This window comes from Perognathus longimembris, chromosome 7, assembly GCF_023159225.1.
Source record: "Perognathus longimembris pacificus isolate PPM17 chromosome 7, ASM2315922v1, whole genome shotgun sequence".
Lineage (NCBI taxonomy): Eukaryota > Metazoa > Chordata > Mammalia > Rodentia > Heteromyidae > Perognathus > Perognathus longimembris.
Window position 1 is genome coordinate 34,834,471 of NC_063167.1, and position 23,834 is coordinate 34,858,304.

General features: G+C 41.5%; 1 protein-coding gene and 1 pseudogene across 7 annotated transcripts in view; one reads left to right on the forward strand and one right to left on the reverse strand.

Annotated features, from left to right (window-relative positions):
* The window catches only part of Tut4 (terminal uridylyl transferase 4), a 95,739-nt gene extending 73,891 nt beyond the window's left edge, over positions 1 to 21,848 (reverse strand). For 4 of the 7 annotated variants that reach the window (XM_048351314.1, XM_048351313.1, XM_048351316.1 and 1 more), the window contains exons 1-3: positions 21,705 to 21,848; positions 10,081 to 10,957; positions 5,895 to 6,058 (exon numbers count right to left, since the gene is read on the reverse strand). In XM_048351314.1, the coding sequence (XP_048207271.1) occupies positions 5,895 to 6,058; positions 10,081 to 10,864 (948 nt within the window). In that variant the 5' untranslated portion in view covers positions 10,865 to 10,957; positions 21,705 to 21,848. The other 3 variants (XM_048351318.1, XM_048351315.1, XM_048351312.1) reach the window with 2 other exon arrangements.
* LOC125354404 lies at positions 6,076 to 7,884 on the forward strand (annotated as a pseudogene).
* Positions 21,849 to 23,834: the final 1,986 nt, after the last annotated feature.

A 23,834-nucleotide genomic window follows, 5' to 3' on the forward strand; every position in this document is an offset into this window, starting at 1 on the left:
ACTGAAAAGCACCTAGATTAATAAAGCACTTCACCTCTAAGTGTGTTTGTGAGGGCATTTCTAAAAAGGATTTTACTTAAAAGGGGGAATACCCACCCTGAATATGAGAGGCACTTTTGCACAGACTGAATGCCTGAATGGGATAAAAGAGAAAGGAGAAGGAAGTACAGGTATTCTCTCCCTCTACTTCCTGGCTACCATGATGTAGTGAGCTTCTCTACTCCACTACACCCTCCTCCTCCAAGACACACTAAAGCCTATGAAAACGTAAGCCAAAACTAGTAATTGCTCCCTTTAAGTTGCTCTGTCAGAAACTTATCAAAGGGTTGAAACTCGTCTCACACATAAAGGTAATTGGAGCCAGATCAGTCTTGAGTGAGAACTCTCACTCTCATTCTACATGTGAGGGAAAGCCATGGAAAGTTTCCAAACAGAAAATTACAGATCTAGGGGGCTGGGGATATAGCCTAGTGGCAAGAGTGCCTGCCTCGGATACACGAGGTCCTAGGTTCGATTCCCCAGCACCACATATACAGAAAACGGCCAGAAGGGGCGCTGTGGCTCAAGTGGCAGAGTGCTAGCCTTGAGCGGGAAGAAGCCAGGGACAGTGCTCAGACCCTGAGTCCAAGGCCCAGGACTGGCCAAAAAAAAAAAAAAAAAAAAAAAAAAAAAAAAAGAAAATTACAGATCTAATCTATATTTTAAGGATCATTTTCCTTTTACATTATGAATAGAAGCAGGAGGCTAGGCTTCGTGGCTAACACTAGTAAACTTAGTTACTCCAGAGGCAGAGATCAGAACTACCCAGGCTGGGAATATGGCCTAGTGGCAAGAGTGCTTGCTTCTTATACATGAAGCCCTGGGTTCGATTCCCTAGCACCACATATATGGAAAACGGCCAGAAGTGGCGCTGTGGCTCAAGTGGCAGAGTGCTAGCCTTGAGAAAAAAGAAGCCAGGGATAGTGCTCAGGCCCTGAGTCCAAGCCCAGGACTGGCCAAAAAACAAAAACAAACAAACAAGAAGAACTACCCAGTGGTCAGCTCAAAGAAAAAGTTAGTGAGACTCAACTGCAACACAAAAAAAAGCTGAGTGCAGTGGTACACACTTGTCATCCCAGCTATATAAGAATTGTAAATAAAATTATCTTAGTCCAAGCCAGCCCAAGCATAAATATTGAGGCCTTATGCAACAAGTAACTTAAAAAAAAGACTGGGAGGAGGGGGAGAAAACAAAGCACAAGTAGTGAAGTGCTTATTAGCAAGCATGAAGCCCTGAAGTACCATGAGAAAAAAATAAAAAAGAAATATTGATGGCAGTCACCAATATATTACAGTAATCCAGAAGAAATGAAAACAGGATGGAAATGGTTTAGAAAGAAAGAATAAGAGAGAAAGGAAGGAAGGAAGGAAGGAAGGAAGGAAGGAAGGAACTCAAATGCTGTTGAGTGCAAAACACTAAGTGTTAAAAAAAAAAAGTGTGTGTGTATGCACATGTGAGCATGTGTGTGTGTAATACCTAGCAGAGGGCAGTAGCTCAAAACCTAGCGGATGGGCTGGGGATATGGCCTAGTAGCAAGAGCACTTGCCTCGTATACTTGAAGCCCTGGGTTCGATTCCCCAGCACCACATATACAGAAAATGGCCAGAAGTGGCACTGTGACTCAAGTGGCAGAGTGTTAGCCTTGAGCAAAAAGAAGCCAGGGACAGTGCTCAGGCCCTGAGTCCAAGGCCCAGGACTGGCAAAAAAAAAAAAATCAATACCTAGCAGAGTGGAGTGGCTCATGCCTGTAATTCCAAAATTCATTATCAGGAGGATCTTGAAAGACATTTAAGACTAGACTGGGCAATAAAAGCAAGAATAGCATCTCATCCAGCTATACAGATATTTTGCCAGGCTAGCACTGGCAAAAAAAACTCAAGACCCTATCACAAATATGTCAGGCCAAAAGGAACGAATGGATGGATGTGATCCAAGTGGTAGAGTGCCTGCCTAACAAGTGTGATACCCTAAATTCACCCCAATACCAGCAAAAATATAAAAATAAAATAAAATCAGAATATCTAAAGTTGTGATCATTGAAAAGCAAGTTGTGAAATCAAGTCATGAATTTTTTCATCTAGACAAGTAGAAAAGGGCATGTCTACATTCATTTACCAAAACAAAAACTGGATAAATCTTTTCCTCTGGGGCCTGTTTTTACCTCTGTATTTATAAAATAATAAATATTATCCATCTTGTAAGATAATTCAATTCTAGAAATAGTTAAACTTTACTTAGGGCTTACTATTTATCAGGTGTTATGCCAAGAATTTCACTTACGTTATTTAACCATTCATTATACTTTATATTATTACTAAACAAATGGACTAAACTTTAAACTTTATATAGATTAAACTAGAATAAAGTGTTCGTTTGTTTTTTGTGGTTTTTTTTTGGCCAGTCCTGGGGCTTGGACTCAGGGCCTGAGCACTGTCCCTGGCTTCTTTTTGCTCAAGGCTAGCACTCTGTCACTTGAGCCACAGCGCCACTTCTGGCCGTTTTCTCTATATGTGGTGCTGGGGAATCGAACCCAGGGCTTCATGTATGTGAGGTAAGCACTCGTGCCACTAGGCCATATTCCCAGCCCAGAATAAAGATTTTTGAGCATAGAGATTCCAAGTACTTCCTAGTCAATATTTAACATTCAACTATAAAAAATTTATCCTTCTAATAATATAGAATTTTCTTCTATACAGGGGAAAATCTTATAGCTTTACTCTTTAATTAATTTGTGGGTAAACTGTGAGCTGAAGAATTAGATGAAATAAAAAGAACTTAATGATTTAACACTGTTAATGAGTTTCTGAAGTTGTTGAGGAAAATACTAAGTACAATGACAAAACAAAACAAGAAAACTTGGAGCTTGGCATGGCAATAGATGTCTGTAATCACAGCTATTGAGAAGATGGGAAACAGGCGGATCTCAAGTTCAAAGTGAGCCCGGGCAAAGATATTAAAACCCTATCTTAAAATAAAAAGGGCTCAAGGCCTAACTCAACCTGTAGAGTACTTATTTAGCAACTTCTCTTTGTTTAATCCCCAATACTGCCCCCCAAAATACCGAGAGCATGAGAAACAAGGAGGTATTAGGAAGATAGGAATTATAAAGCCCAATGTGCTAGTACATGCCTGTAATAGCCATTACTAGGCAGGCAGAGATCAGGAGGATCGTGGTTTAAGACCAGCCAGGACAGGGCTGGAGATATGGCCTAGTCGCAAGAGTGCTTGCCTCGTATACATGAGGCCCTGGGTTCAATTCCCCAGCACCACATATAGAGAAAACGGCCAGAAGTGGCGCTGTGCAAAAAGAAGCCAGGGACAGTGCTCAGGCCCTGAGTGCAAGCCCCAGGACGGCCAAAAAAAAAAACAAAAAAAAAAACCAGCCAGGACAAAAAGTTAGCGAGACCTCTCAACTAATAAATTGGCATGGTGGCACAATGGGCCTACCTATGAGGAAAGGAGAGGTAGGATTATGGTCTAAGGCCAGCTCCAGGCAAAAATGGAAGAGAGCCTATCCTAGTAATAACTCAAGCAAAACAGAGTTGTCAATATGACTCAAATGGCAGGGATGAGGCCCTAAGTTCAAACTCAAATAACAATAAAAAGATAAATAGACAGACAGACAGACAGATAGACTGAAGACCACCACTGATAAAAGTCTAAATGTGGTAATAAAACAAATATTTTCCATTTCTTCCATCCCAGGTCACTCTTTCCTATCAAATACTCATTCCACATAAACTTATCTCATCTCCCCAAGAACTAATCTTCCCTGCATCACTCTTCTATGTGCTTTTATTCAGTTCCCTGAATGTTTTCCTTAAAAACATTCATTCACATTCCCTTTATACATGCCACATAAATTTCTACCTAAACCACTCTTCCCCTACACACTTGATTTTCCTTGAGATTCAACTGCAATGTCACCACCTTACTGGGGTGAGAAATGTCCAATCTGAGAGCCATATAAAGCTCTCAGAATTGTGCTTTTGCTTTTAGAAATCATTTGATACATGACAGGACAAACATGCTTCTCACTGGTTCCCTTAGCTGTCTGCCTGTATTGGTAATTATGTTACAAACATCCTAATGACCCTTGGCAGAAAAAAGGTACTCTAACCCTATAAGTATTCCTCATTGACATACCCTTAAGTCAAGCTAATCACATTTTTGTCTGTGATTCCATTTTTAATCTTATTATTGTTTGCTTATATGCTTTAGCTCTAATTAGTAAGCTCTTAGAAAAGAAGTAGCATTTTTTTTTAAACAAAAGCTTGTCTAAAGTCAATTTTTTATCACCACATCAAGTTACAGGAAAGACACCTGGTATTTAGCTTGACAATGGACATAGTCAGAAATAACTATAAATTCCAAGTTTAAGAGAGGGAAAGTAAAAGGACTAAGTAAAGGTAGAACTAAGTAGCAAGTTGGGAAAAAAAGTTTCTTCTAACCAGAATATTGAGACTAGATAGTATAACCAAATTCTCTTCTATATTCTACTACTTGACATTCTTTTTCCTGTGTCACAACTACTCTGTCATAGCTCTATTAATAACCTTCAAAGGCAGAGAATGTAGCTTAGTGGTAGAGTGCTAGCCTAGCATGCATGAAGTGCTGGGTTCAATTCCTCAGTACCACATATACAGAAAAGGCTGCCAGTGGCACTGTGGTTCAAGTGGTAGAGTCACTAGCCTTGAGCAGAGAGAGGCTCAAGGACAGAACCCAGACTCTCAGTTCAAGCCTCAAGACTGGCAAAAACAAAAATAAAGAATAATCTTGCAATATATCAAATAATTTTTATAAACCATACCCAACTATAGCATGTTTCTTATTTAAGAATAATGTCCTATATTCTCTCCTTATAGACATACTCAAAATACCTTAGATATCTGCCAATAGTTTGTCATTCTTTCCTATAAGACCTAGTAGTGTTTTGTTATTGCCAAGGCTAGGAATGTATATTTCTAGCTTAATAAATTAACTGAAACTCAGAAACAAGATACCAATGACTAGAATAGTTAGTTACTTATTCATAGCAGAAATTCAGTAAATCTAGGAGGAAAAACAAAAGAGAAAAAAGGAGAAAGCCAAGTCTAGCAAAGTGTATAATAATTATTTGCTAATTTCCTTCTGCCAAACAAAATTTACTTTTAAGGTTTGATGGAAAGAAACAATGCCATTTTCACCTAAAGGACACAATTGTCTAACTTTGTGGTTATCATATAATAAGCACTTAGTATGTATTTAATGAGAGAATAATCATAGGTCAGAAAGCTAAGGTTGTAAAAAGCCAAAGTAGTATTCTGGTAAACATTTGAAGAATAGTTAACTATTTGATGTAGGCCATATAATCTCACTGGCATTTCATTTTGTCATGATGGTGAACTTAACTACAGACAATATGTAAATAAGTTTGGCTATGTTCAATAAGTTTATAAAAATTGGAGGTGAAGTATATTTTACCACATTGAAAAACAAACGAAATAAGTGGGTAGATAGTATACTAGACCCTTCAATATGAATATTTGCTGAACAAGCAAAAAGGGAGATCAAAAAGAGTGAACACTACTTCTGTCTTATCATTGAAAAAAAAATGTGTAGAAAGAGCTTGTACTTAAGAAATAAAAGGGGCTGGCAATGTGGCTTAGTAGTAGAGGACTTCGTGAAGCCCCAGATTCAATTCCTCAGTACCACATAAACCAAAAAAGCTGGAAGTAGCCCTGTGTTTCAAGTGGTAGAATGCTAGCCTTGAGCAAAAAGAAGTGCTCAGGTCCTAGGACTGGCAAAAAAAAAAAAAGAAGAAGTAAATGTATGAAACACACATTTCAACCAAACTACTAAAATAACACCATACTTTTTCAAGTCGAAAGATATGATCTCTTTCTAGGCGTTCTTCAGCTTGTTTCAAGCCTAGCCTCTGCTCAGGTGTCAACGTAGATTCATCTATCACAGTAGCATTTTCTAAATAGTCCATCTCTGAAGAATTTTCTTTATTAGATTCATCATTCTTCATTTTACCTAGAAAAGGAACAGTTATGAGAAATTGTAATTTTTTTAACTAATGAAAAACATTCAATTTATACACATACAGAAAAAGTATTATTTCCTGATATCTGTATTGGCTGGACAAGTAGTTGTACATATGTAAAATACAGAGAAAAAATATGGTATCAAAATTCACAAAGGGAAATTGAGAGTATGTGTCAACAGTAAGAGTGCTGGCCTAACATGCAAAACGCCATAGGGTTCAAATTCAATCCTCAAGACCTTACCACGGCCCCCAAAAAAGATCAAATGCCAGTTTTTTTCTTTCTACAATACATATATAATTTAATTGAAGCTATACAAAGTTAACATTATAGAATCTCTCAAGTCATTTTGACAAGACGCTATTTTGATTCCCACTCAAAAAATTAGTCACTAAAGTCACTAATTTAAAAAATATTAAAAGCTGGCACCCATGGCTCACTCTTATAATCCTAATGACTCAGGAGGCTCAGATCTAAGGATTATGTTTCAAAAAGCCAGCCCAGGCAGAAAAGTCCATGAGACTCTTATCTCCAATTAACCACCAGAAAACTGGACATGGCACTGCGGATCAAGTGGTAGAGTGCTAGCCTTGAGTTGAAGAGTTCAGGGACAGCACCCTAGCCCCAGAGTTCAAGCCCTATAACTGATAAAAAAAAAAAAAGTGGGGCTGGGGATATGGCCTAGTGGCAAGAGTGCTTGCCTCGTATACACGAGGCCCTGGGTTCAATTCCCCAGCACCACATATACAGAAAAAAACGGCCAGAAGTGGCGCTGTGGCTCAAGTGGCAGAGTGCTAGCCTTGAGCAAAAAGAAGCCAGGGACAGTGCTCAGGCCCTGAGTCCAAGACCCAGGACTGGCCAAAAAAAAAAAAAAGTTACAAATATAAGGTTAGACTCATGTGTGAAGGTAGCATCCAGCAGTGGGACCAAAAACTTGGACTCTCAATGAAAGTGGGACAAAGATAAATAATAGAAAACTCACTGAGAAGAGATTCAAAGGAGAGAAAAGAAGGATGGAAAGCCATTGCAACTACTGAATCAGGAGCTTCTGCAACAAAGGGACTACAAAATGGACTTGGAATCCAAGCTTGGGAAGACAATTATCATTACCAAGACAACCCCATAATCTGAGAGTATAACTAAAATGTTTGTGACTGTGTGGTGAAAGACTCCCTCAACTTCCTAGACCATGTTAATGAAAAGAAACATCATCAAAACCTGGGCATGTCTATACATGTGGAACGTTCTACCCTGGATCAGGTGAAGAAACACTTTGAGGTCAATAAGAAGATAAAAGAGAAGCAGAAGGATGATTTTGAGAAAAGGATGAAGGAACTCAGAGAAGAAGAAAAGGCTAAAGCATACAAGAAAGAGAAGAAGGTGAAGAAAAGGAGAGCGGAGTATTTGACATTGAGGAGGATGAGATGGCAGCTGTGATGGGCTTCTCTGGCTTTGGTTCCACCAGAAAGAGTTACTGAGCCTTCCTGTGATGGGCCTAATTTTGGCCTATGCTAGACCTGTGTATGTGTTAGGGAGTGGGGTTATTCTTTTTAGATCGGGGAGTAGGGTCTTCAAGGACTAGAGGGTGGGTGTTTGTGGTTTCCCTCTACCTTGGAGGAAAGCACAGGATACAGATATAATGCTGCTGCACATTCCTTCTGAGTTTTTCACCAGAGTCACAAACCCTCTTCCCACCTTAGTTCCTGATAAAAGACATCAGTAATAAGGCTGCTCTCCTAAAACTTCCCCTCCATCTTTAACTCTTCATCAATCCAACCTCTAATTTGAACATCCCAGGTTTTTTTCCTATGTTCTGCCTTTGTTTAAATTTTAACCCGTTAGCCTATAACAGAAGAGATATGACCAGGTCCACCTTTTGCCAACTTAATCTATGGCTCTTTGCTACCTGTGAATGCATGTGTACTTCTGCCTGGGTCACTGGTGTGTGTGGATATGTGGGCATGAATTTGTCACAAAGCAGGGGGCTTGAGCTCGAATCTCAGAGCATTGCTGCCTGGGGGCTTGATGTTCTTGGTTTCCTCAGTGCATGTATGTGTGCATGCATGTGTGTATACATACATACACATAAATATATACGTGCATACGTATATATGTATGTATGTATATATTTAGAATATATGTATACTATAGAGGCAGGCACTGGTGGCTTACTCCTGTAATCCTAGGTACTAAGAAAGCAAAGATCTGAGGATCGCAGTTCAAAGCCAGCCCAGGCAGAAAAGTGAGATTCTTATCTCCAATTAACCACTCAAAAACTGTAAGTGGTGCTGTGGATCAACGAGCAGAGTACTACTAGTCTTGAACTATAGAGCTGGGACAAGGCCCAGGCCGAGTTCAGCCCCATGACCAACAACAAACAAACAAATAAAAAAGACAAGCCCAGGGTAAGAACAAAGCCCTCTCAATGAAAATGCTGGGAACACAGGCATAAGTGGCTCACACTTGTAATCCTAGCTACTCAGGAGGTTGAGATCTGAGGATCACGATTCAAAGGCAGCTTGGACAGAAAAGTCTCCATGAAACTCTTATCTCCAATTAACCATTCAAAAACTGGAAGTGGCACTGTGGCTCAAGTGATAGAGCACTAACCTCAAGCCCAGAGATGCTCAGGGACAGTGCCCAGGCCCTGAGTTCAAGCCCTACAACAGACAAAAAAAAGAAAGAAAGAAAATGCTGGGCATTGTGGGGTACATAGCTGTCTACCCAACTGTGAAGAAGGTGTAAAGTAGGAGGGTAGCAGACTACGCCCTCCCAGGCAGGAAAAATGAAACCCTACCTGAAAAATAACTAAAGCCAAAAGGGCTATTGTGTGCTCAAGCAATAGAGCCACCTGCAAGCACAAGGCCCTGAATTCAAATACCAGTACTGGTGAAAAATAAGAAAGTCTTTTCCTTGGCTTCTTAAAACACTCATGATAGAGTTCTAACTCTGTCACAGTTTAAGTGGCCCATCATTCTCCAAAAATGACCTATTAGCTGCATCTCTTGCCACTTTCTCTCCAAAATCCCTGGTCAATATTCAGTCTCATTCATACTCATAGACTAACCATTAAAGTGTAGTTTCTTGAACTAAAATTTAAATCTCATAGTTAAATCATGTACTTACTCAACTATTAAGTTTTTTACGCTGAAAATTAACTTATTTGTATCACACACCATCAAAATGGAAGCTTCCTTGAGGGCTAAGGCTGTATTTTCCCCCCATTTTTCAATGTAAACATGACTGGCATGTAATAGGAATCTAATACATCCATATTTGGTGAATGAATAAGCAATATATTGTAAAAACAAAAGAATGTATGGGGGCTGGGAATGTGGCTTAGAGTGCTTGCCTAGCATGCATGAAACCCTGGGTTCAATTCCTCAGCACCGCATAAACGGAAAAAGCTGGAAATCGAAATCGAGCTGTGGCTCCAGCAATAGAGTGCAAGCCTTGAGCAAAAGAAGCTCAGGCACTGAGTTCAAGCCCCAGGATTGGCAAAAAAGAGAAAAGAATGTATGGTACTTAGATACAGCTCAGTGGTAGAGCACTTATGTATCATGTATGAAACTCAATCCCTAGCATTGCAAAATAGTGTATATTTGCACATATCTAATAAACTGAAAGACCCACTAAACTTGTATGTGCATAGCCTTTTTACCTACTATAATAAATAAAAGGGTGGGGTTTTTTATCTTTAAAAACCATAATACTAATATTCTTTTTGTAATTAAAGTAGCTAAGGACAACCTAAAGAACATTAATACAAGGCCAACACCTATGGCTCACACTTGTAATCCTACTCAGGAAGCTGATATGTGGAAGACTGACGTTCAAAGCCAGCCAGGGCACAAAAGTCCACAATAGTATATCTACAAAATAACCAGCAAAAAGCTAGACTGGAGGTGTAGCTCAAAAGCGCCACCTGAGCAAGCAAACTGCTCAAATTCAAGTTCAAACAACAACAAAAATCCCTCCCCAAAAAAATGTGACTTAAGTATTTATACTTACTCAAATCATCTGATATGTCTTCAACTCCTGAAGTACTGTCATCAGAATCACCAGTATTATCTGTCCGTGTTTGCTGCTTCTGAGATTGTGGTACATTACCCAGAGACTTTTCTCCCTGTACAACTTCATTATTCACTTTGTCCACAGGAGTAAAGGAACTTGGAACTTTTTTTCCAATCTGCTGTAATTCTGCCTGTTTAATGTTTTCTTTCAATAGTAAACTGGTCATCTTTTCTGGATCTGCTGGTGAACTGAACACTTTTTCTGATTTCATCTGAGAAGCAGGTGCTTTTTCTTCTTTCTTCTGTGAACTAAGTGCCTTTGATGCTATTGTTGCTACAGGTGAACAGAGTGCTTTTTCTGCCTTCAGTGGTAAACTAGGTGACTTTGGTGATTTTTCTGCTTTTGTCTGTAAAGTGGATACCTTTTCTAATTTTGCCTGTGAAATGGATAACTTCTCAGTTTTTATGGGTGAATTTGGTAATTTTTTTGCTTTACAATGACTTTGATCTCGAAGGACTAATCCCACATCTTTAGGGCCTGGAACAGTGGCAGCATTTACTTTACATGATTTAACATCTGTTTTCTCTATACAAATATCATTTTGCTTGGTTTTTTTATTATTATTTCTGTTTGGAGAGCTGGTCCCAATTTCTTTTATAGATTTATCATTTCTAGCTTTAAAAGTTTGATTAGTTATAACTTTAACTGCTTTGCTTTCTTCACAAATAACATTCTTCTTTGGTTCATGATTTTCATTTTTAGAGGTCTTGGGCTCTTCCATTATTTGAAAACTCGGTTCTTTCCAATTGTAATATTGTAAAATGGCAGATCTCCAGAAGTTTGAAAAGCTCCAAATCCAGTTTAGGCAAGCAAACTATTTGGTTAAAGGGGGGGAAAAAAAAAAGAAAGAAGAAGAAAATCTGTTATTTAAAATGCAAAAGCTTTTTTCATTGTTAAGAAAAATATTTTAATCACTTATATTTTGTTCTCAAAACTCAAGTTTCTAAGCAGATAAAAATTCCTAAATTTGGGGCTGGGAATATGGCCTAGTGGTAGCGTGCTTGCCCTAATATACATGAAGCCCTGGGTTCAATTCCTCAGCAACACACATACAGAAAAGGCCAGAACAGCACTGTGGCTCAAGTGGTATAGTGCTAGCCTTGAGCAAAAAGAAGCCAGGGACAGTGCTCAGGACCTGAGTTCAAGCCCCAGGACTGGCAATAAAATAAAAAATCATAAATTTTATGAGTTTAAAAAAATTAAGTAAATACTATCATATACCCATTGAGGGAGTTCTAATGTAATTCTTATGGTAATAGGGTATCAAATCAAAGAATCTTTAGAGAAGTTGTTGCTCTGCATTACTACCCATAAAAATTTCAACCTAAAAGGGGGCTGGGAATGTGGCCAAAGTAAACACAAGACTTTCTCTAAAACATAAGTAAAGCAGGGCTGGGAATGTGGCTTAGTGGTAGAGTGCTTGCCTAGCATGCATGAAGCCCTGGGTTTGATTCCTCAGCTCCACATTAACAGAAAAGACCATAAGTGGCATGGTAGCTCAAGTGGTAGAATGCTAGCCTTGAGCAAAGGAAGCTCAAGGACAGTGCTCAGGCCCCGAGTTCAAGGCCCAGGACTGGCAGAAAAAAAAATATTTTTTTTCAACTAAGAGCCGGGCACTGGTGGCTCAAGCCTATAATCCTAGCTACTCGGGAAGCTGAGATATAAGGATTTCATTTCAAAGACAGCTGGGGCAGGAAAGTCCAAGAGACTCATCTCCAATTAACCACTCAAAAACTGCGAAGTGGTGCTATGGCTCAAGTGGCAGAGCACTAGCCTTGAGCACAAAGAGGCTCAGAGACAGCAACCAGGCCCTGAGTTCAAGCCCCACAACCACCACCACCCCCCATACACACACAGAAAAAAATTCAACTGGGCTGGGGATATGGCCTAGTGGCTAGAGTGCCTGCCTCGTATTCATGAGACCCTGGATTCAATTCCCCAGCACCACATATACAGAAAATGGCCAGAAGTGGCGCTATGGCTCAAGTGGCAGAGTGCTAGCCTTGAGCAAAAAGAAGCCAGGGATAGTACTCAGGCCCTGAGTCCAAGCCCCAGGACTGGCCAAAAAAAAAAAGAAAGAAAGAAAGAAAAAAATTCAACTAAGGAAAATAAAAACAAAAGAGAAGAATTCCAATCTATATGTGTTCTAAAGAAGCACATATTACAGAATTCCAAATTTGATGTTACACACCTGGTTCTCCTAGTAAAATGGTACCTATTTACACACTCAACTGACTTCAAACTCCATTCTCTAAGCATGAAAACAACGCAAATGAACTTTTCCCACTTCCGAAGTATACAGAAGTTCAAAACAAATGTCATCAAATAATTGTTATAACCCATGGAAGGACCCAAAGAGCGGACCCTAATATAAACAAACTATGGGCTTTGAATAGCAATATTTCTACACAGATTTACTGATTATTGTAATAAATGTACTATTCTACAGCCATGCAGTGGCTTATACCAGTAATCCTGGTACCCGTGGGGTAGGATGTGGACATCAGGAAGTTTGCATTCCAAGAACAGCCTGGACAAAACAATTAGCAAGACTTAATCTATACTAACAAGCAGAGTAACAGATCATGCCTACAATTACAGCTACTGAGAGCCACAGAAAAAATAATCACAGACCAAGACTGGCCGAAGTAAACACAAGACTCTCTAAAACATAAGTAAAGCAGGGCTGGGAATGTGGTTTAGTGGTAGAGTGCCTGTCTAGCATGAGTGAAGCCCTGGGTTCCATTCCTCAGTACCATATACATAGACAAAGCCAGAAGTAGTGCTGTGGCTCAAGTGGCAGAGCACTACTAGCCTTAAGCAAAAGGGGCTCAGGGACAATGCCCAGGCCCTGAGTTCAATCCTCAGGACTGGCAAAAAATAAAAAAGTAAAGCAGCAAAGTACCAGTGGCTCACACTTGCAATCCTAGCTAATCAGCAGGCTGAGATCAGAGGATTGCTAGGTTTGAAGCCAGCCCAGGCAGGAAAATCCATAAGAAATAAATAAGGAACAAAGGAAACAAAACAAGAACCAAGAATATTTTTGGAAAACCTACTAGTGTTTTTAGAAGAGATTATAACCATGAATAAAAAAATCAGAGTGCTGAATTCAAAAAGCAAAAGAGAGAAACAAGAAGAAAAGTTCTAATAGATAAGACTATGAACAAAATGTGTTCATAGAAAATTCTGAATGGGGCTGGGGATATGGCCTAGTGGCAAGAGTGCTTGCCTCATATACATGAGGCCCTGGGTTCGATTCCCCAGTACCACATATACAGAAAACGGCCAGAAGTGGCACTGTGGCAGAGTGCTAGCCTTGAGCAAAAAGAAGCCAGGGACAGTGCTCAGGCCCTGAGTCCAAGGCCCAGGACTGGCAAAAAAAAAAAAAAAAAAAAAAAAATTCTGAATGGTATTTCAGGACCACTCAATAACATAATGTGAGCTAAGCTTATATTTTGGCAATGGAAAGTATACATTTCTAGGCAGAAGTGTGGCACAGTTTCTGCTTTGGAGTGACTTCTACAGAAAAACAAAGACAAGAGTAGAAAGAAAAGGGATGAGTCACTAAGTAATAGTAATTAGCAATAATACTGAAAAGCTTCTAAAGGTTATCTGGTGGGGCTGGGAATATGGCCTAGTGGCAAGAGTGCTAGTCTCATATACCTGAAGCCCTGGGTTCGATTCCTCAGCACCACATATATAGAAAAAGCCAGAAGTAGTGCTGTGGCTCAAGTGGCAGAGTGCTAGCCTTGAGCAAAAAGAAGCCAGGGACAGTGCTCAGGCCCTAAGTTCAAGTCCCAGGACTGGGGGGGGGGGGGGAAGGTTATTTGGGAGCTGGGCACCAGTGGATCATGTCTATCATCCTAGCTATTCAAAAGGCTGAAATCTGAGGATTGAGGTTCAAAGTTATCAGGGGCAGGAAAGTCTGTAAGATATCTATCTTTAGGGGCTGGGGATTTAGCTCAGCGGAAGAGCACCTGCCTGGTTGAGCGCAAGGCTCTGAGTTTGGTCCTCAGCTCTGGGAAAAGAAAAAAAAAGATATCTTTAATTTTTAAAAAGCCAAAGATGAAACTGTGGCTCAAGTAGTAGAGCTGAAATATGATAAAAGAGGAATGGAGCGTCTATGTACCACCTTCCAGAACTATTCAGCTATTCAGAAGCTCTCAGAAATCTTTTTTTGTTTTTAATTTGTTTTGTTTCTGTTGCCAGTCCTGGGGCGTGGACTCAGGGCCTGAGCACTGTCCCTGGCTTCTTTTTGCTCAAGGCTAGTACTCTACCTCTTGAGCCACAGCTCCACTTCTGGCTTTTTTCTGTATATGTGGTGCTAAGGAATCGAACCCAGGGCTTCACATATACGAGGCGAGCACTTTACCACTAGGCCATATTCCCAGCCCCCTCTCAGAAATCTTGTGCTTTGGTTAATTAGGGAGACCCTATTCTTCACTGCATAGGCCAGAAGACTGGGTTTTGAAATCCAGCAAAGCCTGGCTGCTCAGATTCCTCAGCATTTCTTCTAAGATATGGGGCAGGACCCATTCTGGAATGAGGATGGTCTTATGACTTACTAACGTGGGTAGAAAAAACAATTTCTTTATGATCACCTCCAAGATAGAAAAATGAGAGAAAAATCAATTTTTCCATGGCCTACCTTCGGAAAGAAAAATTCTAGTTCTTATGACCTGGCTTGGAAAAGGAATTATAAACCAAAATTAATATATTACAGTATCACATTAGTATACTGTTGGTGGAGGATGTACAAATCAGTAGGCCACTGTAGAAAATATAGTGGTTCTTCAACCAATTGACTGACACTGACAGCTCATTCCTGTAATCCTACTCAGGAGACTGAAATCTAAGGACTGTAGTTCAAAGCCAGCCCAGGCTAGGAAGTCCATGAAGACCTCTTATCTCCAATTAACCAACAAAAAGCTAGAAATGGAACGGTAGCTCAAGTGAGAAAGTCCTAGCCTGAGCAGAAAAAAAAAAAAAACCCTCAGGGACAGTGCCCAGGTCCTGAGATCAACCAAAGACCAGCTCCAAAAAAATAAAAATAAGATTACCAGTCAGGCACTGAAGGCTCATGCTTGTACTCCTAGCTACTCAGGAAACTAAGATCTGGCGTATCATGGTTCAATGCCAGCCCGGGCTTAGAAACATACATGCAATCCTCATCTTCAATTAACCAACAAAAAGCTGGGCTGGAGGTATGGCTCAAATGGTAAAGAGCTAGCCATGAGCAAAAAAGCCAAGTTAGCATGAAGCCCAAGTTCAAGCTTTAAAAAAAAGTATGTGTGTGTGCATGCTTATCATATACTATAGTGTGTTTTAAATGTCCCTAATTTAAAAAAAAAAAAAAGGCCCACTTGTTAAAGACTTGGTACCAAGAATGGTACATCTGGGATGTAGAGAGACTTGAAGAGATAGGATCTAGTTGGAAGTTTTTCAGTGGAAGTCATCTACTCTTTTTAACATTCAGGTCATGAATAAGTAAGTAGTTTTGCAACACACAACTGCCATGGTAGGCGCAAAAGCAAAAGGGCCAAGTGATTATTTGATTGAAGCCTCCAAAACTGTGAGTCAAAATGAAAATAAACTTTTCCACTTTATAGTGTGATTTTTGGTACTTTCTTATAATAACAGAAACCAGAGTGCACTGTTCACTCAAGGATTCATTTCTTTGAGTGCTAGTATTTCCAGACAGCAAGGCAGAGGCTAAGACAGCATGTTCAAGTAGACTATCAGTAGACTTTTTAGCCTCTTCTACGTGATACTGATTTTAGAAGTTATGGGGTCATGGAAACCTCTACCAAGTTTTCAAAGGAAAGCCTGAGTCAGGCAGTGTATGGCAAGGCTGGAAACAATGCCAGCAACACCTGAAAGGATTATACAGCTATGATTACAAAGCCAAAGGTACAATGGCAACCCCAGAAAATTGAGATACTAGGAACATGGACTGCCTGCCAAAGGAAGCTGCAGAAAACATGCAAGGCCAGCACAACAGAATAGCCATAGAAATGTACTGTCCAACCCTTATGAAACAGAACACTGGTTTTTTCTTGTTTTCGTGTGTGTGTATGTGTGTGTGTGTATGTATGTGTGTGTGTCAGTCTTGTCCCTGAGGTGTTTTTTTCCCCTCAAGGTTAGTTCTCAACCACTTGAGCCACAGCTCCAACTTGCAGTTAGTTTTTGGTGATTAATTGAAGGTGAAGAGTCTCATATACTTTCCTGCCATGGCTGGCTTCTAACTTGCAAACCTCAGATCTCAGCCTCCTAAGCAGCTTGGAGCGAGCCACCCGTGCCTGACTTTTAAAAGGGAATCTTGTGGTAGGAAGGAAAATAATGCACATACCATTAGCCATCAAAGCAATTTGTTCACATGTTATGTATATACAATAGTATATTCAATATTGAGAAGGAAAAGGAAAATACTGTGTCCACATTTCTATGAAAACAGTTTGACTCTGTGACCACTTACTAACATGCTCTGAATACGAATAGTCTACGTTTATACTAGGCATATGATTGGCACTTAATGGATAGTCAATGCCTAATAAATTTTAGTAACCTCATTATTTACATTGTCTAATACATTGACAAAATGTAACTAGGTTTGTTTATTCTGTATAACTCATACTTTATGTGCTTGTAGAATCCTTTTTGACAACCTATGTAGTACAGAAAATTAACATCTTCGGCATACTACATTTTAACATCCTTAGTTTGAGGTTAATAGATGGTGTACCAGTAAATAAGCTCTAGATTCAGGCAACCTGGGTTCAAATCCTGGCTCTTCTGTAAAAGGTTAATGTCTCTAATCATTGTAAATCAAATACCAATTTAAAACTTTCAGACTTGTATAATTAGCATACCTTTTTCTTTGTGTTCATATATGTGTATGTGTATTCATACATACACAGACCTTCCCTGCTGAAGCTTAAACCCAAAAATTTAAATAAAAAATTAAGGTTTATAAAACTTAAAAAAAAAACAGTCAACTAATTCAAAATAAAGGTGAAAAGAAAACTTCTTGACAGGTCATAACAAACTGATTCCAAGATATTTTCAATTTAAAATACTGTCCTAAGAAATTAAAATATCTAGGCTGGGAATATGGCTTCCTAGTAGAGTGCTTGCCTAGCATGTATGAAGCCCTGGGTTCAATTACTCAGTACCACATAAACAGAAAAGGCTGGAAATGGCACTGCAGCTCAAGTGGTAAAGTGCTAGCCTTGAGCTTAAAAGCTCAGGGACAGTGCCCAGGTCCTAAGTTCAAGCCCTAGGACTAGCAAAAGAAAGAAAGAAAGAAAAGAAAGAAAAAAAATCAAAAAGTCCTAGGCAAGGGGGGAGGGAAGGCGGGAAAAAAACAAGGGAGGGCTAACAAGTATGAAAAGAAATGTACTCACTACCTTACATATTAACTGTAACCCCTCTGTATATCACCTTGACAATAAAATTAAATTTAAAAAAGCCTTAAGACAATTAGATTTGGATCACAAGATCTTTACCAAAAAAAATCTTGATGAAAGGATAGGCAAAGAGTGGCTAGAAAGCTAAACTAAAGCTAAACTAACCATTAAAGACAAGGGCAGAATCCATGGTGAGAATGTCAAGGAAAAAAGAAATACTAGGCTAGAAGTCAGAAAACAGTTTTAATCACAGATCAAACATTACATCACATGATGGTCTCAGTTAAAGTATAAAAATTTAGGATGCTATCTATCTATTATAAAGTACAAATGGGGAGCTGGGGATATGGCCTAGTGGTAGAGTGTTTGCCTCATATACATGAAGCCCTGGGTTCAATTCCTCAGCACCACATACATAGAAAACGGCCAGAAGTGGCGCTGTGGCTCAAGTGATAGAATGCTAGCCTTGAGCAAAAAGAAGCCAGGGACAGTGCTCAGGTCCTGAGTTCAAACCCCAGGACTGGCAAATAAAAAAAAAAGTACAAATGGAGGGGGTGGATGTGTGGCTCCAGTTGTAGACCACCACCGAGAAATGAGCGAAAGCAAGGGTCAGATGAGTTCAAGACCCAGACAAAAAAAATAAAGAAAATAAATAGAAATGCTTGATAAGGTGATTCACTAAATGAATGAATGAGCAACACTATTAGAAGCAGTTTTCACTTCTACAAATTTGAGAAAATACATGATAGATATATGTATATAATATATATGAAAGACAACATGAGAAAGAGGATCCAGGATCTACTTTGAAATCTCACTCCCTAAGGTTCAACAAATTACTTAACCTCTATGGGTCACAGATTAATCATCTATAAGCATGTTACATGGTGTTTTTACACTGAACAAGAGAAAAAAGTACATAAACATGTCTAGTACAACTGCTTGGAACAGAACAGGTACTCTAGGAAGTGGAGGTGTGGCTCAAGTGGCAAAGTGCCAGCCTTTGCCACACCAAGAATGCACAAGAACCACCAAAGTTCAAAGTTCAAGCCCTAGTACTGGCACACACGAGAAAAGTCACAAAACAGGTACTCTTTTAATAGTTTCCTTCTCTCTCATCCTCTAACACAGTATAATTACAGACATAAAAATGAGAAAATTTGATATGAAAATAACTTGGAAACTATAAGGCTTTTACACACATTAAGTCTCTCTTCAAAGGGGAAACTTTTCAGTTGTTTAATCTTTGCATTTATGTTTTTTTCCTTTGGGGAATTATAGGAAACTCTTGGAGACATTATGCTGGTTTTTAACCTTCTACATCCAAATTATGCCATTTTCTGAAATTCTAGAACTAAAACTACTTAGTCACATGTAAACAATTTAAATTCTTCTTAATTTTTAAAAATCCATGTCCTGCTTTGAACTAGTGTCATTTGTTTTCTTTTATTTTTCAGAATTTACTTCTATCTGCGGCAATGACTCCAACTTAATTGTGTAACACTTTTTATAAATCTAAACATTTGTGATTTATTTTAGAAAGTAATAAATCTCCATACATTGTTATATCAAAACAGTCCTTTTCAGAGGACACTGGTGGATCACACCTGTAATCCTAGATCTGAGAATCACTTTCAAAGCTAGCCCATGCAGGAAAGTCTGTGAGACTCTTATCTCCAATTATTCACCAAAAACCCAGAAGTGGAACTGTAGCTCAACTAGTAGAGCACTAGCTTCCAGCACAAAAGCACAGGGACAGCACCCAGGCCCTAAGATCATGCCTCAGGATAGGCACAAAACAAAAATAAAGGAAAGGAAAGAAAGGAGAGGAAAGGAGGTACTTTTCTTTTTAAGGATAAACAAAATCTAACTTTTACAGGTAAATCTTGGATGGCTTTTTTTTTTTAAGAAACTTTTTTTTGTCTTTTCTTTTTGGGTACTGGGGATCCAACCTAGGATGTTGTGCTTGTAGGCAAGCACTTTGTGACTAAGCTACATCCCATTCCTACAGGTAAATCTTGAATATTTTATTTCTCTGAAACAAAAAACTTTCCAGTCAATAAATTCAAGCACTTTTTTCTACCCATAGATCTTTCATATAGCATTCTAAAAAGAATAAAGCAGTTAATTATATTGACTATATATGTCACAGGTAATTGAGATAAAAAGTTCTTTAATTGCTCTTACTAAAGTGAATCTACTTTGAGAATAAAAGTCCTCTTTAGTTTAAGCAGAAATATTTGTAATTTCAAGCATAAATTTTCATTTTCAAGTCTAAAATTACAATGTAAATGCTGTGGTGTTCTAACTATATTAAACAAAAACAAGAAATTCTAGATCTTATTTGGGATTTACAAAGCTGAACTAAATTTATGTGCATGTTATAATCTGTGTTACTAACAACCTGGCCTTGGAAGCTGAAACTCTTGTTTTTTCTATATGCAGATGTTTGCTGGTTTAAAACATTAAGTGTCATTAACTTATATTCCACTTCAGGATTATTTTATGGAAGATTTATTTTTTCATTTGCCACACTAGCCAAATGAAAAACTGCAAAGAGCAGAGAAATTTGTCAAAGAGTTTTTTGTCATTTTTTAAAGCATAAATTCTTATCTTCCCCAAAGTATATGGTTTTGAGAAGCACTCTCTATAAAAACATGCTTATAAAAACATGGTAGGTAGCAGAATAGACACTACTGTAAGTTCATTATCTTAAGTACAGCTTTCTAAATGAAACAATTATTTGATAATTTTACAAAAGATGATTAATCAGTACTGGAAAGCCCAGTACAGAAGCAAATTTCTAAGGAAACATATATATGGATTCGGAGTAAAGAAAATTTCAGCATATAAACACATACAACACACGACACAAAGTCAACATTTCTCTTTAAACCATTCTACAATTCAACACCTAAGTATGGTATTTTCCCTAAATTATCTGACCCTCTTGCGATTATCCATTTTTATTATTACTTTAGGAACAGAAACAAGCATCTTTTGTTTCACCAAATGTTATAAACATTTCGCTGCTACAAGATGGGAGGGGGGAGAATGTTTTGAAATAAAAGGTAATCTGATCTGCTGGAGCTACTTACTAAATGCATACCTACAATAAGCAATTCGAAATTCATCTCGGGGCACATTTTGGGAAATCCCAAATGTTAAACGTATATGGAATTACTTTTTATCAGGAGTAGATCAAAATGAAGACAACATGATACACGGAAAGATCCCACGCAAGATAAAATAAAATTCATCTAAGATTTTGATATTCTTTTAGCAAACGTTAACCCAGCGCCGTTAAAATAACAGTAATTCATCCCATTCAAGTATGACTAGAAACCCCGCTGATGTGCTCCTTTTAGGTAAACACCCCATTCTTTTGTAATCCAGATACCGTAAGGATCAGAAGCCTCGTGCGGAGGCGTGCAACACCCTCGGGAAGTGCTGTCTGTTTACAAATACGAATCTCACAGCTACCCACGTCAAAAGCTCGCATTACCACCATCCGACGGGGGGGAGGGGGGTACACCCAGAAGGCGGGCGAGCAAGAAAAGAAATCCACGGACACCTCTGCATTCTCCCTCCAAGGGCGAGCTGGGGGGGGGGGGGGAACGTAACGTGTCGCGCGTGTGCGTGTGTGTGTTTACATACATTACATACACTTCCCCACCGAAGCAAGGGTCAAAGAAAAGGCATCCAGGGCAGGGATCACACCGGACTCGAGAGAACGCTCAAACCAATCCCGTTAACTCAAAATTCGCCCAGCCAGTCTAACAACAGGTTTCGACGCGGGGCCGGGGAGCCCCAGCCTCTTTTTCCCAGGAGTTGGGCCCCCAACAACCCCCACCCCCACCCCGTGCTCTCCTCTCCACAGGCCGCCCAGGCCGCCGTCCCCGCCACCCTCCTCTCAGCCTCCCCCCCCGCCCCCCCACACCGGGACACCCGAATCCCATTCCAGCCAGGAAAGAAGTGTCAGGCCCCGAGGGAGCGGCCAAGGCGCGCTCCCGCCGGGCCGCGACACCTGCGAGGCGCAGCACCTGAGGAGGGCGAGCCGGGGCCGCCCCGGCCTTCCCGAGCACACCCCCTCTGCACCCCGCGCGGCGCGACGCGGAGCGAAGCGGAACGGCGAGGCGGCCCGGGCCTCCGTACCTGCGAGGCCCGCGAGCTACAGGCGCGCGCGGCGCCTCCTCATCTCAGTGGCTCTCGCTCCCCCTCCGCCTCCCGCTGCCGTCGCCGTCGTCGCCGCTGCCGCCGCCGCTGGAGGCCGGGACACGAAGAGCTCAGGACTCCACCGCCATGTCCGCCGCGCCGCGAACTGCATTGTGGGGGGGAAGGGATGGGGAGGGGGAGGAGGAGGGAGAGGGAGAGAAAGAGGAGGACCCGCTGAGGGGAGGGGGCCGAGCGAAAGCGGCTGGGGCGGAGAGGAGGGGGAAGGGCGAGGGGGGAGGGGGCCTCGGGAGCGTGGGATGGGGTCCTGGCCTCCCTCCCCCGCGGCGGGTAGGCGACGGCTCCCTGGGCCGTGAGCCGAGACTCCTGCGGGAAAAAGTTCGGGGGCACCAGCCCTCTCCCTCGGTTCTAGCCGCCCCCCCCCCGCCCCCGGCCCCCGTTAAACCGAGGTGGAGGAGGGGTAATCACCCGCGGGGAGGGGATATGCTTCGGGGCTCGTGGTAGTGGTGGTGGCGGCGGCGGCGAGGGAAACAAAGGGGAGGGGGGCGGCGGCGGCGGCGGCGGTGGCGGCGGGAGGACGGCTCCCTCCCACCCGCGCTGAGGGAGGGAAAGGAGCCCGCGCGCGCGCGCGCGCGGCCGCCGGGCGCGCTCGAAGGGAGGGGGCGAGTGGGAGGGGCAGGGCCTGTGGCAGAGGGCGAGGGTCGGAGGGACGCGGGCCCCCAAGACGGGGTGGCGGGGTCCTGCGGCCTGCTGGGGCGCCGCCGCCCCACACGAGGCTTGCAAGGTTGAGGGCGGCTCTCCTGGCGGGAAAAGAAGCTCGAAAGCCGCCCGGGCGCCTCTCTTCCACTGCACTAGCCACCGGGCTTGCATGTGCATCCTCCGGCCTGGCCCCGCCCGGCCTCGGCGCCCCCTACCCCGGCCCCCCAGGACCGCCGCGGGGAGCCAGCGGGTGGACGTCCCTCCGCCCCCGCCCCGCAGGTCCAGCCCCCACACGTTGCCTAAGGCGGACCATCCAAGAACTGAAGAACTCAAGAAAATCCTGAAAAAATATTTTAGATATTTCTTTAGCTTCAGGCGGGCATAAAACAGGTTACTACCCCTGGATCCCTTCTACCTTTTTTATTTCTTTTTGGTCGGCCCTGGGGCTAGAACTCAGGGCCTAGGCGCTGTTCCAGGAGCCTTATTTTCTTTCAAGGCTGACCCCCTACCACAGGGCCACTGGAGATAAGACTTTCCTGCCCGGGTGTCTTTAACGTGTTGCCATGGATCTTTGTATGTAAAAATCACAACCTGAAAAGACAATGGTTGCTGTGTGTGTGTGTGTGTGTGTGTGTGTGTGTGTGTGTGTGTGTGTGTGTGTTTAAGACATCAGCCTCAGATTCTTCAAGCAATCTCTGATCTCAGTGCTGGGCAAAAAAAAAAGACCACACAGCTATGATCCTTGAGTTGGATTTATGCTAGGTGACAAAAGCTTGTAACAACTATAGACATGAGGGTGAAAGAAGATGTTAAATCCTAAGTATTCACCAAATAGCTTATAAAATTTCTTGTCACTCAGAAGCTGCAACTGAGGTTACAGAAGGACCATTCTTTTTGTGTAGTTCATCTCCTTCACCTAATACCCCTGAACTGAATACCTCTTTTTTTTTTTTTCTTTTTGGCCAGTCCTGGGCCTTAGACTCAGGGCCTGAGCACTGTCCCTGGCTTCTTCCCGCTCAAGGCTAGCACTCTGCCATTTGAGCCACAGCGCCGCTTCTGGCCGTTTTCTGTATACGTGGTGCTGGGGGAATCGAACCTAGGGCCTCGTGTATCCGAGGCAGGCACTCTTGCCACTAGGCTATATCCCCAGACCTGAACTGAATACCTCTTTATGTATGTCCTTCTGAATCCCAAGAGCTAATTAGGTTGGGAGAAGGAACCTGCTATTGCCCATTAACGTTGAGGCTTGGGTCTTCACTTATTTCACCATCTAGCCCAGGAATATCTTGGGATACAAATACTGTTGGAGCATAACTCCAATGCTTATATGTATGAGGCCCTGGGTTCAACTATCCAATTCCTACTACCATCACCACCACCACTCCACCCCCATAAAAAAAGGTCAATACGGGC